Source organism: Haplochromis burtoni, unplaced genomic scaffold, assembly GCF_018398535.1.
Source record: "Haplochromis burtoni strain Fernald_Lab_line unplaced genomic scaffold, NCSU_Asbu1 Contig_134, whole genome shotgun sequence".
Lineage (NCBI taxonomy): Eukaryota > Metazoa > Chordata > Actinopteri > Cichliformes > Cichlidae > Haplochromis > Haplochromis burtoni.
Genome location: NW_024582495.1, coordinates 280309 through 298917, shown reverse-complemented (window position 1 = coordinate 298917; position 18609 = coordinate 280309). Strand labels below are relative to the sequence as shown.

At 38.1% G+C, this 18609-nt stretch overlaps 1 protein-coding gene across 1 annotated transcript; it reads right to left on the bottom strand.

The window, feature by feature from the left end:
• Positions 1-6497: 6497 nt before the first annotated feature.
• On the bottom strand, positions 6498-15691 carry tuba5 (tubulin alpha 5). Its single transcript, XM_005930629.3, has 5 exons — positions 15227-15691; positions 13305-13530; positions 11286-11434; positions 8363-9043; positions 6498-6940 (listed from the first exon to the last, which is right to left on the bottom strand). The coding sequence occupies exons 1-5, from the start codon at positions 15227-15229 to the stop codon at positions 6650-6652; spliced, it is 1350 nt and encodes a 449-aa protein (XP_005930691.1). The 5' UTR covers positions 15230-15691; the 3' UTR covers positions 6498-6649.
• Between the last annotated feature and the right edge of the window lie 2918 nt (positions 15692-18609).

Here is an 18609-nt window from a genome sequence, read left to right as displayed (position 1 = left end):
TTCTCTGTTTCTGCGGTTAAATCGACGTATTAATCAGTAACTACTGAAGGAATACAGTTTACAGCGTGTCCTGTAATGTGATATCTTAAATTACGCAGGACTTTACAGACAGAAATCATAGTTTTATTTATTTTTTTTTTTCATATCCTCATGTTTTGTAACTGTACCCTGGAACAGGATATACTCCACTTTAACGTGGGGCTGATTCGAAATTAGGCCACTTGGAAATTTCGTTTTAATTCAGTTTTCACAACACAACACTCTCTTTTTTAGTGTAAGACAAGACCCTACAATATCAGAAACACAACCCCAACAAAGTATCCCCTAAGAGCAAGCACTTGGCAACTGTGGGGAGGAAGAACTCTCTTTTTTAACAGAAAAAGATCCCCAGAAGACTGTCCTTAGCCAAGGGCAACATCTGCCATGACTGTTTGTGGTATGAGGGTAAAGAGAAGACAAAAAAGAGGATAACAGAGCATGCTGCAATAATAAAAAATAAAAAATAAAAAATCAATAAAGTTCACACCAATCCTACAATTCTTGCCACTCACAAACAACAGATAAGGACTCATGTTAAATTTCACATACATAAAGGTGCATATCAATGCAACAGCATCGGCAAATTCTTTAAGCTGCTGGCCCTGTCAACACTAACAGAAAACAGGGGGAAAAAACTATATATTACTTATAACACCATAAGAAAGGGATCATTGAGGATCACCTGATCTAGACCAAACTATAAGGTTCATCAGAAAGAAATGTTTTAAGATTATTCTTAAAAGTAGAAAGGCTGTCTTTCTCTTGAACCCAAAATTGGAGCTCTGTTGGACTAATCTGGTAATAATATTTCAGAATTTATATTTAATGTGAAGGATTTTAAATTAAATTCAAAATTTTACAAAAAGCCAGTGAAGAGAAGCTACGGGAGAACTATGTAGATACGAAGTGTATGCCACATTGTGAAAAAGATAATTAATTAAATAGTAACGACTATATAACTAGATGGGGATTCACAGTGTAGGTATATGAAAATGTTTAATTCATTTCTAGAAAAAGGAAGTAACTAACTTCAGTATTTTGTAAGTGTGATGTGTTTTAGGCTTACTTACTTACTTCACAGATGACGTGTTTGTACTGCGCTAAAAACCAGAGGTACTGTCTTATTAATTATTTAATTACTTGCAGATCAAATTACGATATAATCATCAAATAAAGTGACATACATGCATTCATAGAATGAGTAAAAACTAATGATTTAACTCATTTAAGGAGCTTGGAAAGAATCCCAGTCACCTTCTTTCCAGTCTTCTTAGACCACCATGACCTGGATGACTGAGAGCTACACAGACAATGATTCAACTCCTAACCATCAATAAAAACACGTTCCTTTGTCATTGTGGCATTTGAATATCTTTAAATCCTCTTTTGAATGTTTTCTCACTAATTATGTAAAAATAAATTTCATAAAACAAATTTCAGAAAAATTTGCATTACCTTTTGCCTTTTAATTAAAACATGTTACACAATTTCAAATGCAAATTCAATCATTTTCATAGCTTATTCAGTATAATGAAAGTTTCTTGTCATGTAAAGCTTTAAGCTTGCCACATTTTGATATCTACACTTTTGCCTTATAGATACGAACACACATTTTACTCGCCTAATTCTACATAGTTTCGTTTTATTTATAAATACAGAACCAGGTTGAGGGAGGGGCAGCCAGTTTAACACAGGACAAAAGAAACTTTGGAGGACTGGACCCCGCCCACATGATGGCGTAATGGCCTACTGCCGGAATAGCCAACACGTGGCCCAGGGACCACAAACTGTTCACCAAAGGCACCAATTTGGCAGTGAAATCTATATTTAGGTAAATAAAGTGTTTTCTATTCCTTGTGCAATATCAGTATTATGCAGGTGAAAACAGATGAAGCAGGCTGTGTAAATCATAAAGGTGTAAAAACACTGTTGTAATCAAGAGTAGGGTTTTGTAAATAAATAACTCAGAAGACGTTTTGTTCCATGATGGGGTAAGATATTTGGCACTAAAACATGAAATAAATACATAATCTATCCCGGTCAGCCAAAGGTTAAGGTTAAAAGTATTTCTCAATACAGCTGAGACATCTCAGGCTGCACGTCATGTGCATTGTACATGGATTGGTCATTAAACAAGACAAATATATGTTTTAATTGGACTCCTTAATTCTGAAAAGCTTGTGTTTTTGCCACTACTGAGTCAAACCTCTCAGTGTTCACAAGAAATAACACCATCTGATTTCTGTGGATTTCTCCAAAGGCAGTTTAAGTATAAGCTTTTAAGGTCAATATTTCACAATTGTTTGCAACTTATATCTGTTTAAAATGGACATTATTATGTCATGGTCTTGTCTGACCCAACTTAATTTAAATTACTTTGGATGCCTCTAGCTGGCAGCCACCATGCATCTGCTCCACAGGCTCAAAATCTTAGCTAACGCCAAAAAGTGAAACGACTCTTTACTTTTTCCACTTCAGCGTCAGCCTGTAACAGCTGGCAGCGAATTGCGGGTAATATCAAACGAATTTCATGCTTCCAATTATAATAAAAACACAATATAATGAAGTTGTGCGTTAAACGCCTTTCTTCTTTACTGAGTGACTTATGTTTATGCTTGCGCGGAGGGATACGTGCAGGTGACACTTTTAACGGCTGCCCGGACTCGTTGTTTAAATAGACACTGAGCGCAGTTTGATTAGATGTATCTCATAAAACATCTGCTTCTTTCTTTCTTTGTTTTTGTTTTTGCCATGAATAGTAGTTATTATCAGTTAACTTCCACACAAAGTGGAGTAAACAGTTAAATAAATAAAAAAAATGCAATTAATATTTTGTGTTACCAAACAATAGTAAAACTTGCCCCAGTTTTTCTGTGGATTTAGGCTGTCTCATAATCCCAAACTGACTCCATGATGTTGGGATCACCGCTCTGTGGGGACCAGTGCCATCTGTGGCTCTTTGTCTTTCAGTTTACTGATTATTCATCCTGGATCTGGCTGTGTGCATTGAAGTAATGGCAGCTTTAATTTTGCCCACCTCACTTACTGTACTGTTTGTCAGATAAGAATCTAAACATCCAAGAGTGCATTTGCACAGCACTGTGTGTACTAATCAGAGGCAGCTGCTGTAATAAACTGGCTAACAGCTGCTACCTTACACTTAACCCTAACACTTCCTAAGAAGATGAAACTGCTATTTCAATAGAGGAAACTGGTGGTTTTCATACTTTAGGCCAGGGGTGTCCAAACCTTTTGTCCAATAGTGCCATATTTATTCATGGGAAATCACCCAGGGGCCAATAATCTTTCTCAATCGTTTTTTTCTTTTTGAGGTGTAAACATGTTTTTTTTTTTAAAAACAACAACAACAAAAAAAACAACCAGGCATTTTCATTAACACAAGAATAATGGTGACAAAATAAAACTACTTTTGATTCACATATGGAGAGTAAAATAACACAAAGGTCAAGCTGTCTGAAATACATGAAACTTCAGTGAAGCTGCTGAATATCAGTGTCTCATGTTAATTGTAATCGATGCGTACTTTTCTGTTGTTGTGTGAGTGTATAAAAGTGTTATACACAGATTGGTTGCATCTCATGGTGCTGACAACATGAGGTAAACAAAGAAATTGCACTTTATTAATTCTGTTTGTGGCGGGCCATAAATAATGCATTTGAGGTAGGCACTGGATTTTGGACATGTCTGCTCTAGGCATTTGAGTTTAACAACAAGTCAAAAAAGGGAGCTTGCAGGATATCGATTTCTGTGGATGTGATATAAGGCCATGAATAGAAGTTTTAAGAAGAAATAAGATGAAACAAAGAGAGATAGTGATATTTTTACTGAGCACATCTGAAGGGAGATTAAAAAACACTTTGCACATGGAAACAAAACAAGCAACAACACTGAGACCAGTGTACACATATCCAGGCTATAGTTGCCTGTTAACCCTATTTATGTGAAAATAGAGTATATTTGATTAACATAAAAACAAACACTTATTAACATGAACCAGGCCACCTGTAACCCACTTAGGGGGTTAGATGTTAGATTAATGCTAAATTGAAACTGCATGTATGAAATTCACTTAAAATAACTTAAAACGTGCTCGTGAGGAATGGCTGAGCAGTAAATACAAAAGATGTAGTGGCATCTTTTTATTTCCCTTTTTCCTGATTAGTGCAGCGTGGTTATGTAAAGAAAATGTAAAGCTAATAAAAATCAAAATAACTGTAAATCTCAAACTTAAAAGGATCTGAAACAAAATAACTGAGGAAACACCTCTGCATCCGATTACATCCTATTTCAGTTGATTCCTTAGAAGTACAGCTGCCGTGGCCTACTTACCAACATCACCTGATACAGTGAATCTGGAGGGGAGCAGCAGGTCCAGCCTGCGCTCATGGTAACCCGTTCCAAACCAGAGAATGCCATTTAATTACTAAATCGGCTTACAGCAGTGTTTACATGATTGTTCAGAGATAATTGTAATAAGCAAAGAGTGGAGAAACATATCTGAAGAGAAACCTCACAGAATATCTTTCCCTCCTCCATAACAAACCTGACACATTTTCACAGGAACCAGACCAATAAAGACTCCAGATGAGGTCCAAAAGGACCCAGGACCTGTCAAAGCAGAGACTGGTTTGGGTCCAAAGCAAAAGAAATTCATTTTTAATTTGTAACAAAGCTAGGTTACAGGTACTGGGTGTGAAGTGTGGAATTGCATTCATTGCATTCTTTTAAATGTCCACCAGGAGGTGATATCTTTGGCTGCAAAAAGCTTTCCAGTCCTATGGAAGTCTATGGGAAAATTGGGACAGGATCAGAAAGGAATACATCAGAGGGAAAGTTCAGGCCGAGCAGTTTGGAGACAAAGTTTGGGAAGCAAGGCTTGGACATGTGCAGAGGAGGGATAGTGGATTTATGAATACGAAGCTACCAGGCAGGAAAACTGTGGAGAAGATTCACGGATGTAGTGAAGGAGAACAAGAAGAGGTGATACATCTGACTTTACTGTCTTGTCTTTGTTTTACTTCCTGTTCTGAAATCTTGTTTCTGCCCATAGAAACTTTAACTAAGAAATCAGATTATCCATTCTAGTGTTTAACACTGAAAATTGTCCAAGATTCGAGCACTTTCACAATTTAAAGCTGTTCCACTTCCCGCCTTTGTCCCATCATGACACTGTGAGAGTGTTTTAACAGAAATGTAGACAAGAATTTAGTCGTCAACACCTGTGGAGCCACTCATGGCATTACTGCATGGGCCACTTACGTATTTATTTTCAATGGGAATTATTATACAGTTTCTCCTGTTCTGTTATCCTGTTACAATGGTGAATGCCTGTATTAACACGGCTGAAGTTTGGAATAATGATGTCATTGTATAAATAACTGTATTCAAGCTTCACACTGCTGTAAACACTATTTTGTAAAAAAAAAAAGTTTCTGTTTTTGGCTCTCCATGATATCCCTGAGAGGCAATAGTTCTAATATGGTCATGTAAGCACACATCTTCCCTTCAAAGCTGCTATTTAACAAGGATCCGCACATCAATTAAATTCAATTTTACTTATATAGCACCAAATTACAACAGATGCCCCAAAGCACTTAATGATGTAATGAAAACACAAGAAAGTAGTTGCTTTTAAGGGATACAGCAGGGAGCCAAAAAGTTTTAAATAAGGATTATTTTGGTCTGTGAACAATACAAAGCTATTCTAGCAGATAAAAATAAAAATATGTTGATAGAATTGAGCATAACACTCGGTGAAAACTCAAGCAAGACATACTGGAGATGAGGGTGACATGTCCCAGTGATCTTCAGTCATATTTTTGTATGCTGTATAGTTTCTGGAACACCACAACACCTTGTTGACCATTTTGCTGCATGTTGCTCTGCACGGTGTTTGACTGGCTGCTATTCACAGTCAAACGACACATCTCAGGAGGACATGCAGCCAAACGAGAGGAAGCTGTTATTTTTAGTGGGTGGTGAAGCGGTTAGCAAAGGTGCTTCAAAGCAAGAAGGTTCTGGGTTCAAACCTGGGGGACGGCTGAGTTTGTTTGCGTATGCATGTTCTATCTTTGCCTGCGTGGGTTTCCTCTCGGTACTCCTGCTTCCTCCAACAGTCTAAAGACTTGCACGTCAGGTGAATTGGTGATTTTAAATTTGAGTGTGGTTGTCCTATGTGTAATACAATTCCCACCTAAAGGCAGCTAGGATAAGTCCCAGCGTACATAGAAGAAAATGAGTGAAATAGTAACCTGCTATTTGATTAATAGGCTCTTCTTATTAGTCATAGGTAACGTTTGACACCAGTGGCTTGCGTGAAGTGTAGATGCAGACAGGAAATATGAGCAGGAGGGGGGTGGAAAGGCTTGCATGTGGGTCACATGTGGTTATCTGGCACCATCTTAGACCACCGAGTCTCTGACAAGTTTCACACAGAATATGCAAAGACAAAATTTATTCAGAGCACAATTCAAATACAACTTAGCTCACATAAAAATGGCATTACAAGAAAGGCACTGAGAAATGCATCGCTTTGGTTATTTAGGATTAAATAACAGCTTTGCTGTCACAGATTTAGGCCTTACAAATTTCAGTATTCTTCGTCGTTTTCAGAGTCGGGGTTCATTCGGCCCAACTCCTCGTAATCTTTCTCCAAACAGGCCAGGTCCTCTCTGGCCTCTGCAAACTCTCCCTCCTCCATGCCCTCACCCACGTACCAGTGGACGAATGCACGCTTGGCGTACATCAGGTCAAATTTGTGGTCAAGACGAGACCAGGCTTCTGCAATAGCAGTGGTGTTGCTCAGCATGCATACAGCCCTCTGGACCTTGGCCAGGTCTCCACCAGGAACTGCAGTTGGAGGCTGGTAATTAATGCCGACCTGTAAAGACAAAGTTAAAAGTCAGAAACATGACGTATCTTAAACGCAACCCAGCAACTACTAAATATGTTTTCCCTGACCGGCTGGCAAATGGCTGCAGGAAGTTGCAGTTATGATCAGACCTGTTTGAGCAGTAACAGTAACAATGAAAGGCAATCCTAATGGTCTATCAATCACTGGGGGTTATTGCATACAAAAAGATGAAAGGTACATAACTTATAGCGCCATAGCCATTTTAAGCAGCTGTACCTAACTTCATTTATAGGTAAGAACTGTTCAGTGGTATTTGATAAACTGGAAAGCTAAAACTTACATGCAAGTCTTCATTGGATAACTTCACATCATGTACAGAGTGGATCTACACACGATGTGAAGTTATGTGTTTTTTTCATGTGGAACGCCCTGCAAAACAAACTAAGGTAGACTAACTATGTTAAAGGTTGCATTAAAACACTCAGCAATTTAATGCAGAATAAACAGGTTTGCTTGCCTCACTGTAATGAACTCACAGTAAACCAGTGTGTTGGACTGGTGTATAATGACTGTGGTGTTCATGAACTTTGCTAATGGAGCATCTTTCATGAACAGAGTTAGGAAACATTAAGTATAGTAGAGATGAATTTGGATTTAAGCTGATGATGCTTAGATTCATTCACTGAATTGCACATTAATATCAACTGTTTACCATCTAGTACAAATACAGCATAAAAAGTATACTGTCTGTATACTAGACAGCATACTGTTGATCCTGTCTAGTATACAGACAATATAAACAGTATACTGTCAAGGCAGTATGTCATGATAGCCTGTGAAACATCCGCTTACATCTTGTTGAATTCAGCTGTGTAAATCCACAAAGAGCAGTAAACCTCAGAGTAGCAGAGCAGGTCAGCTGATCACAGCTTGTACATATAGACAACCTATTGGAGCTCACAATAGAAATCATTATGAGTTGTGTTTCTTTTCGTCATGCTAATCCACAGGATGGAATGGAAGGAAGAAGACACTGAAAACCTCAGTCAAGAGCACCTCTGAGGTGATCCATCCACAATGCTACGTTAGTTGTTAACATGTTGCTGTGCAGTTTGGATTACTCTGTATGAAAAAGCTCTAAAACTAAGGTTAATGTCCACATGGCCATCTTAGCTTTTTCTGATGACTTTATGTGTTCAATTACTGATTTCTGGTCACATTAAATAAAATATGATGTCCATTTTGTAAATTATGGACATCATTGAGGTCAGAATTGAGGACTCTTCAGGGTATGTTCACTGGCCGGTCAATTTCTAATTAAGATCAACCCTTTGCTCGCTATTTCCTGTTTTCAAACACCAGGATGTTAATGTGACATTGTTCAGCTTGAGGTTTCAAAACAGAACTTCATACCATCCATCTTTTGTAACGTCTCTGATGGCTACTAACCTTGAAGCCAGTGGGGCACCAATCAACAAACTGAATGGAGCGCCGGGTCTTGATATTTGCAATGGCAGCGTTCACATCCTTTGGGATGACATCGCCTCGGTACAGCATGCAGCACGCCATGTACTTGCCGTTACGAGGATCACACTTGACCATCTGGTTGGTCGGTTCAAAGCAAGCACTGGTAATTTCAGACACGGTCAGCTGCTCGTGGTACGCCTTCTCAGCAGAGATGATTGGTGAGTAGGTAACCAGAGGGAAGTGAATACGAGGAAATGGGACCAGGTTGGTCTGGAACTCCATCAGATCCACATTGAGGGCGCCATCAAAACGAAGGGAGGCTGTGATTGAGGAGACAATCTGACCAATCAGTCTGTTGAGGTTGATGTAACCAGGACTCTCAATGTCTATATTACGATGACAGATGTCGTAGATGGCCTCATTATCAACCATGAAGGCACAGTCGGAGTGCTCCAGGGTGGTGTGGGTGGTCAGGATGGCATTGTAGGGCTCCACCACTGCCGTGGACACTTTAGGAGCTGGGTAGATGGCAAACTCCAACTTGGATTTCTTGCCGTAATCGAGCGAAAGACGCTCCATTAGCAAAGAGGTGAAGCCAGAGCCGGTACCACCTCCAAAGCTGTGAAAGACGAGGAAACCCTGCAGGCCGGTGCACTGGTCGGTCTGACGAGACACAAGAGTTTTCAGTATTAAAGCAGCTAAAGCCAAATTTCATTCAGTTTATCAAACAGGTAAGTAACCTTATTGATAGGGTGTTTCTTTCTGAAATTGTAGAGCCTTTTACTTTACATAATAAAGTATCTTGAGGTGACTGTATAAATAAAACTAAATTGAATTTTCATCATTTCTTTTTCACAACTGGTTCCATTTTTCCATTTCTTACAGGTTTCAGTTGTACCAAACCACGTGTGTATCAGTCTTGAGGACACCACAAGCCACTTTGCAGCATCTGCAGTTTTGATTATAGCAGCACAAGCAGAAGAAACAGCAGCCACGGCCTCCTGATGGAAATCACTATCAACCACCAAAACCCAACTGCTTCCTACACGCACATGCCAGTTTCTGTTGAAGTTAAAATAAATTTCCAACTTCTAGCTATCATTTGGAAACAGTTGCTATTGTGGGAGTTTATCTCCCTTAACAGACCAATCAGCATGCATTAGCTGATTTTATACGGAGCCAAACAGCTTCACTATAAGAAAAACTTGTGGAAACTAAACAACTTTAAAAAACTTTAAAGAAAAACAACTTTTTTTTTTTTTTAATTTAATGTGTTTATTGCCTAGAAGAAGGTATAAATGGTTCTTTAGTCATTTGCTCCTCTTCTTTCAGGGCTATTTCATGAGTGCCTGTAGACAGTTTCTGTACAATGGGATTAAAAGGCGGAGGAGAAAGTTCCCCCAAATCTCCTCTAGTTGTAGTTCATGTGGGAAAAGTAGCTCAGATACTGTTAATGAGCACTGAAGCAAGCCACCAGTCTGGTTATCTTGCAATATTTTCTTTTATTGCATTTCACTTTGATGCCTGAGTTTTTAAATTTCTTGGAATCTGCCAGTGTTAAGTCTTGATGCATGCTCAATCATCCAGGTAAGTAAATCTCCAAAAGTTGATTCTGTTCATCTGGACGTAGCGTTTTGTGGGAAAAACGTTTCTTCACTCATCCAAGTGACTTCTTCAGTCTCAGCTGACTGCAGATTTCCCCAATCTTATAAACAGTACATTTGCATAATGACTGAAACCAGTCCATTGAAGGAACAAAGGGCTGGGAGGTCAGTTCCTTAATCTTAACTATGCAAATTCTCGTGACCACTGATCAAAGCCCACTGATCAATGGCCTCTCCAGGATGTTCTGGACAGGGAGTCAAGGAGGCCATTTATGTGAGAAGGGAAAGCCCATCTCTGAATCGAGGAGGGGGCCTAAGGGTACATCTTTCGCCATCTTACAATGCTGTGATTGCAGCCATTCCCCAACTCTCTGTGAATGGTACTGATGGCCATTGATCAGTGGGCTTTGATCAGTGAGCTTTGGTCAGTTGTCTGTCGTTGGCTGCTTTCAGGTAGAAAGTGTACCAACCTGAAAATGATTAATAATAAACAAGTCTAAAATAAAATATTAACTGACTTTTTTTTTTCATATTATGCTCATCTGCCTTATTCCTGTAACTTAATTTAGCATCACTCACATATCCGTCTGTTCAATATGTATCAAAACCCACCAGCCTGTTAGCTTGCTATAGCCTAAAGGCTGGAAGTTTTATTACTGTAGTAAAACCAGTTCTTCTAAATTCTGCTAATTATTATTTTATACCGGTGCAAACAAGCTTTATGGGGTTGTGCCAAAGTTGGTGCAACAGTTTCTTAAACACAAGCTACAACAAGCTATGCTGTGAGGTTAAGATGAGCAGGGAGGGGGACCTGGGGTAACTGACGCCAGTAGCATTGGTATACTAGAGTTACCATCTTCTCATCTGATTCAAACCTAGAAAGGAAGCAGGATATTCCTTTAAGTGTCACGTCAATTATGATGCTTCTCCTTATTCCATGTCATGTATTTGCTCTAACAATAGGAATACAGCTGCTGTTTGAGAGGAGTCACCTTAAAGCGAGAAGAGCTTAAATGGTTTGTTTCTGAAAAGGCAACAGCACAAGATGAACAAGGGTTATTTTAAACTGTGAGTCTAGTAACACAGATAAACTATATAAAAAACCAACAACCAAAAAATCCAAAACGTTTTAAACTACAGTCACTAAACCTCAAAAAAATAAATGAATAACTAGAGAAAAAAAGAAAACTTAAATAAAAGGTCCAAATAATAAAAAGGGTTTAATAATAAAACTATTATCAGAGCACCATTACCCCTACTGATAAAGAAAATAGCAGCGCTTCTCTTTCATTATTACTAACCATTTTACGGATGCGCTCCATGACTCCATCAATGATTTCTTTCCCGACAGTGTAATGACCTCGAGCGTAGTTGTTGGCTGCATCTTCTTTTCCAGAGATCAGCTGCTCAGGGTGGAAGAGCTCCCTGTACTTTCCGACCCTCACTTCATCTGGAAGGAAAGATCACATTCAGACCCGACTCATCTCCCCTTTAGGTCATGATCCTGGTTCTTAGCCCCTGAATTTTGAAGGGGTTCTTTTCTTTTACTTTGAATTGTTATTTAGCACTGTGTTTGGTCCATAGATTTATTATTAGATTTGAGTTTCACATTTTTGCTCAAGTGTGTTGATTAGCATTCTTTGGGTGTAGTCCCTTGTTTCCTAGCGTGCTGGTGTCTTATCTCAGTGTTCACCTGGTTTACTCTCCCCACTTCATTATCCTTGATTAAGTTCACCTGTTCCTTGTTACCGAGCTGTTTCTTCTCCCCTCATTAGCCCTCAGTGTATAAAAGCATGTGTATAAATAACCCTGCCTTTTGGTTCAAACTACACAATCCTGCATTCCTCAAAGTTTTCTTTTCATTGTTTTGTTTGTATTTTGTTTTTTCTTATTTTGGATGTGAACTGCTTTTTAGGGTTTTTTATCTTAATAAACAACTCACTCTTTTTTTGTCTGGCGTTTGTTTGCACACTCCTCACGTTTTAACACATCAATATGGTAATCCCACCATTTTACTATATTTTACCAGTCAAGATCTAATCTAATGCAGTGAGGATGCAGGTGATAACATGTAGACTTTACTCAAACGTGATACAGCGTGGAGCCATGAAGTTGACAAAATGCAGCAAGAGATAACTTGACAGGTCAAAAATATCAAATCATATTTTAACTTCACATATGAAGGTGCTTGCTTAAACTTTTAATCACATAAATAAATAAATCTATAATATTTTACCAATCTGAAATAGGGAATACAGGACATTTCAGTTATTTATTATATTACAAAGTTTCTGATTTGTGTAATCCACAAACTATATGTAAAAAATGGATATGGCTACCATAGTGTTTTTTTTTTTTTTAAATGCTTCAACATTGGGATTTAGTCCATTATACTGGGTTTGTGGAGTCTGGGGTTCATTGCTGTAGGGAGCCAAGGCTGGTTAGCAAGTTGAAATTATAAACTATGCGTTCAGCACACAAACAAAAAGATCTGGAATTAGCATTGAGTAGACAAAATACTAGAATTTCATCAATCAAAACTGAAGCACAAACTTCTTCGACAGAGCATGTCACATTATTTTCCAGATAATTCTATCAAACTGCTCCAGCAATCACCAACAACACAAATACAACAAAGAGGTCCAGTTCAGTGGCTCAACAGATGAGTTGAGGCCTAGCAGGCAGGCACATCCACCACTGTACTGACTGCAGGAAGGGAGAAACTATCCCTACAGGCAAAATCTGTTCTTTATTCCTTTTCTTTTTTGGTTGTAAATGCGCTTTTAAATGATATAAAGTTCTCTGTGGATTGACTCACCTCAAGTGGCCATTAGAGGAGCTGCAGCTTTAGACACTTGTGTTCATTTTTCAGCCCCAGAGGCTGCTGCTTGGGCTGCTGTAGTGAAGGTCTGCTCCTTAACTATGTTACTTTTCATTATTTATCCACAGGTCATGTGGTTTTTTGCAGAATCTTAGAGAAACTAAATTTGTGAAAGAAATATTTTATTTTAAGACCGTTCAGTGAAGTCTTAGTAAGCAGTTATATAAAATGAAACAATAAAAGTCTGGAGAAAGGTTGAGACATAATGGAAGAAAATGTTCTTTCCCTGCTGAAATCCAGCTGTTTACATAATATCCATTCAATAAAAGGTGAAGGACTCACGACTGCACTTGTTGCCTGGATACCAGTCTTAACTGCACATGGCTCATGTGGATTGAAATGCGTAACACTTGATACTTATGACCACAGATAATTGGACCCCAAATGTTAATTAAAAAAATAAGGAGGGTAAAAAAAGCACATAATCAAAGCTGCTCACCAACCACAGTGGGCTCCAGGTCCACGTATATCACTCGTGGAACGTGACGCCCAGAGCTCCCAGTGTTGAAGAAAGTGTTGAAAGGATCTTCTCGAGAGTTTGCTTCAGCTGGAGAGTCCAGGAATACGCCATCAGGCCCAACACCATGCTCCAGGCAGAAGAGCTCCCAGCAGGCATTTCCCATCTGGACACCTGCTTGGCCCACATGGATAGAGATGCACTCCCTCTGCACAGAAGAAGATCAAGTTGGAAGCTTATCATAGACACAAAGTATAAATCAGCACAGTCACCAACTGGAAACATCATTCAGATTCACAAAAAAGGATCTTTAGAAGACAAGTTAACTATAAAACTGCACTTTTTTTGCCATGCTGGATGCATATTTGAAGTCAGACTCATTTCAGATAAAGGTGCTCAGCACAGTAGCAGACAATGAAAGTTTTCTTTTTTCTTTTTTTCTTTTTTTTTTTTTACCAGAGAAACTTAATTAGGGTGTTTTTCTGCATAGAGGAATTTCTGGCAACACCCAAAGAGATTTTGTTCAGAGCCAAAGGAAAATTACTGGAAACTTTTTTAAAAACTTTTTTGCTTAAATTTTACTCGAGTGGAATAAAAGGTTTATAAAATAATAAATGGATTGATGAAAAAGCCCAAAATACCAAGAAAATGCATTCAAATCTCTCACATAGGTAAAAACAGACTTGTTTCCTTTACTGTTGTGAAACCACAGATTTAAACTAGGAGCCAAACAGAAAAGGTCCTCAGTATTTAAATTTAATTATCACTGAATTTAAAAAAAAAAGAAAAGAAAAAAGTTTTACTTTGGAGAAAAATGCTTTAATCACATTTGATGTGATTTTTGTTTGTTTATTTTTCTTTATTTTGGAGGATTTATAAAAATGCAGGCAGAATGTTCAAGTGTCCATAAATCAAAATATGACAATGATTATTTGATGAGTTGCTTAAACTTGATTCTTCAAAATATAAAGAAATGCTAAAAGAAGTCGAGTTACTCTAATTCAGACACATAAACTGAAGATGTAAAATCCTAACTTAAGCTAAAAAGAAACACCTGTAAGAAAAGAAAAACATTAATGAAGAGATACTATGTAAGTATATAAAAATAAATGAAATTGCTCAATTTTAAATTATGCTGAAAGTAAAATATGTAAAATAATCCACTTATTTAAAAATCAAATAATATTTAAAGTAATTAGATTTCATAATTTGGCTTAGAATTTTACTTTCGCACTGCAGTTAAGAGCTCAGAGCACAAACATCTCCTAATACACTCTCTTTTGTGCCGTGTCTGTGCCCTTTGTCTGTCTATTGTTAGGTGTAAACAATACTGAAAAACAGGCCACACTCATTTCAACACTTCACTGGTGCATCTTCCAAAATCTTCCAGTCGTGTTTCAGCATGTTGAAAATTTCAGCTCGTTTTACCCAGAGGCAGAACATCCCCTTAGATGGTTTTTCACTGTTGAGTGACAGTTTTTAAGTTATAGGGAGACAATAGAGAACATGAATGCTAAAACATGCGCAGCAAATCTTTAAATATGAACCAATAAATAGGCTACAAACTGCAGATTAAACCACCTGATAGGAAGAACAAAAGAAAACTGGAAGATCATGAGCAAAATTATGACGCATCCAGGTCCAAGCCCTCAATGTAGGTTTGAATTAAAAAGGGAAAAAAGGTCCCTTTTTTCGAGAAACATTAAAAATATACCAAAGTGTATTTACTTGCACTTTCTTCGGGGTATAGGCCCTTAAAATATGATTAAAGAATAATGTGAGCAACAGAACAAATTTATTCAGTGCAGACTGCGTGTGCAGAGCGGAGGTCATTGAGGAAAAAGTGATTTTTATGTATTAAAAACCAAACATTAAAGTTTCTAGATTTCCAGAGATTCCCTTACCATGTTGCTTCAGACGATTTTAAAAGCAGCTTCTGTTGTGGAGTATCTGAAGTTTAGCGTCTGTCAGTGAGGCTCTGGACAGACACAGACTGCGTAATTCCTCTGCCGCGTCCCGGGACGAGTAACGTGTCTCCACCAGCACAGCTCGGTTCTGTCCCGCGTGCTGCTCGCCGCTCTTTATGCGTGTAGACGCCTCTCAGTTGGGTCTGTCTGAAGGTGCTGATTCAGGGCTTTGGGAGGAGGGAGATGACTGATGTACGGAGGGAGGGATGAAAGCTTTCCTCCCCCATTAAGCCAGTTCTGCCTCAAAATGTTGTTTTAGACACTTTTCTGGCTTGTTGTTACTTGTATGCATTAGAAGAAACGGCATTTGGACAGAAAATCAGACACACTTGTCATCTTTGACAAGTTTGTTCACATTTTCCCTCTTGGTAGAGCAAAACCTGACTACAAACAACTCTCCGTTTTATAAAGTTATACAATTTTCTTTTGTTTTCAGCTCTTTGGCTCCTTTGTTTAGCAGAATGAAAAAAAGGAATAGACATTAAAGTGTACTTTCAAATTCTACTGAAGGAAAACAGTGATCAAAAATATAATGCATGCATAATAATGAATGTGTTGGCTACATTATAAAACTGTTGGGTTGTTACATTTTCTGGAGTCAAGGAGCAGCTATTTAACCCCTTTAAAGGGTCAGATGATAAATATGAGTAGTCTAAAGATTGGTTTAGAGAAAAGAACATACAGGTCTGTCAATCATTTTCCCCTTTTGACCTGAAAACAAACATTTAAAACAATTTAAGAGGGAAAAATCTTTTTGGTTATACTGCTGAATTTAACCTGGTAAACCTTCAGTAAGTAGTTGCCACCTGCTGATAAACAAATACACTTGGTTTACTGACCATCAGCAGGTGTGAGTACCACCATAAAAGCAGAAGGCTGGCGGTTTACTGGTCGGGAGCATTCAGGTGTGGGTTAACACAATGTCAAAGAAAAGAGACACAAGCAATGATCTGAAAAAAAGAAACTGTTGCTACACATCAATCTGGAAAGTTTTCAAGGTCATTTCTGAACAGTTTGAAGTGAATCAGATTATTCATAACTGGAAAATGAGACAGTTGCCGGAGTGGACATCCCAGGAAGTTTAACTGTAACTGTAACAAACATGGCTTGTTTGGAAGGATTGTGAAGAGAAATGCAGAAGTTTAGCAAAATTCTTGTTTAAAAAAAACATAGCTTGGTGACCTGTGTGTATTTTCAGTGATTTGAACAAAGCTCTCAGACTTTTCAACCATTAATATCTATGCACGCTTACAGATTTACACACACTGTTTGGGATACGCAAATCGAAATACACACATGTTGTTTAAGATACACAAGTATACGGTTTCGCTACAATAATGGCCTGAAAAAGGCTGTTCATCTAAAAGGAACATGGCAGCACAGCTTGCAAAGGTATTTTCGAGCAAAACAAGTCTTCTGGAAAAACGTCCTCTGGACATATGAGACGAAAGTGGAGATGTTTGGCCATAATGCACAATGACACATTTGGCAAAAACCCAACACAGCATATCAGCACAAACATCTCGTACCAACTGTCAGCACAAAAATGGAGGGGTGACGATTTCAGGCTTGTTGTGCAGCCACGGGACACCTTGAAATCACTGAGTTGAGCATTAACTCTTCTGTATACCAAAGTAGTCAAGAATAAAATTCGAGGCTATCAGTCCACATAGTTAAAAGTTGTATTGAAATTGTTTGCAACAAGACAATCATCCCAAGCACATGAGCAAAACTACAACATAATATCTTTAAAAAGGAAAAGAAACCTCAAAGCAAACTTCAAACTGAAATGCTGTGGTGGGACCTTAAGAGAGCCGTGCATAAACAAATACCTGCAAACCTCAATGAACTGAAACAATTTTGTAAAGAAGGGTGGGACACAATTCCTCCACAACGATGTGAAAGACTGATAAGGTCATACAGAAAACACTTACTTTAAGTTATTCCTGCTAAAGGTGGTTCTACTAGCTTCTGAGTCATGGAGTGTACTTTTCTAAGAATTGCACAGAACCCTGTGAAAAATGTATTTTTCACATAATCGTACATGAGTCAATTCAGTATGGAAGAGTTAAAGAATGCTAAATTTTGCCTCTGAAAACATGAGAATCCCAAGAAACATAGTTTTTCTGCACTGTCTGTGATATAAAACATTTAGTATTTTGCATACATGAAGAACCTTAAGAATATCAGCATGTATTGCAAAAATATTAAACTTGAAAACATATTTGATTTATTACTCAGGTTTGCATTTACATACATTTTCTGTTGAAGATCTCTACAAGAGAGTATCTTCCTCGCATTTGTGCCATGAAATCTAATACCGGTATTTCTCTTTTATTAAAAAACCTGTTGGAATGATCCTGTGTCATCATTCGCTGGTTTTGAAAGGCAGTCTTTCACCAGTATCCGATTGCTCTGTTTAGCATTCATCAAATCAAAGCTTCAGATATCTGTCAGATAGCATTTCCTTTCTGGAATAAACGTACTTAGTGGTGGGAAAAGCACCCATTGTTAGAGATATTACCAGAATTACATTTGGTGAATGAGAGTCTGAAACTCCCCCAAAGGGAGGCTGTGTTAATTAGTTTTTAGTTCTTAATTGTCTTAATTATTAGCTTGACATTTCCACTTTGTAACTTTTTAACTCCACAATTTTTCTTTTTTAATGTATTATTTGACATTTTTAGTTAAAATTAGCAATAATTAACAGTAAAATGCTGTTATTGTGTTCATGCTAGGCTAGGCTTATTTATTTATTTATTACCAGACTTTTACTTGCACACATAGTTGCAGTGTATAACAAAAAGTCACACATTATATTCTAGAGCAATAACTACTGTATAATATCAAAGCCTGGGTGAACAGGGGTGCTGAAGGAGCTGCAGCAGCCCCTGGCTGATTGTAGAGGACCTGCAAGTCCCCAGATATAGCTGAGTCGTGTTTAATTGAATTGTGTCAGTTATTTATTTATTTTTTTAATTTGTAATTCAGTCCCACCATGGACATTAGTCTATTATTAATCATTAGTCAGTGATGCAATGCTGTCACAGGCCAGAAGGCCAGTATTTGGGAATGGACTCAAAAGCAGTTTGACGTAGGCCCACACTGTAGGTGGTGTTGGGACCTGTCTATTATAGAAGGGATTATGGTCTTACTGGAGGAAGTGAGGAGACCAGTATCAACGTCCAAAGCTATGTGGGACCAGGGCCTGTGAGGTGTGGCTAGGGGTTGGTGCAAACCTGAGGGTCAAAGGGAGTTATTCTTCCTGCATGCACAGATGGAACATGCTGCTACATAATCTTTAACATACTTTTCTAGAG

Coding starts and splice junctions, on each gene's coding strand:
- tuba5 (XM_005930629.3), bottom strand. Junction 11,435..13,304: donor CCTGGAGCCCACTGTGGTTG/GTGAGCAGCTTT, acceptor CTTTCCTTCCAG/ATGAAGTGAGGGTCGGAAAG. Junction 6,941..8,362: donor GGTGCCCCACTGGCTTCAAG/GTTAGTAGCCAT, acceptor TTGTCTTTACAG/GTCGGCATTAATTACCAGCC.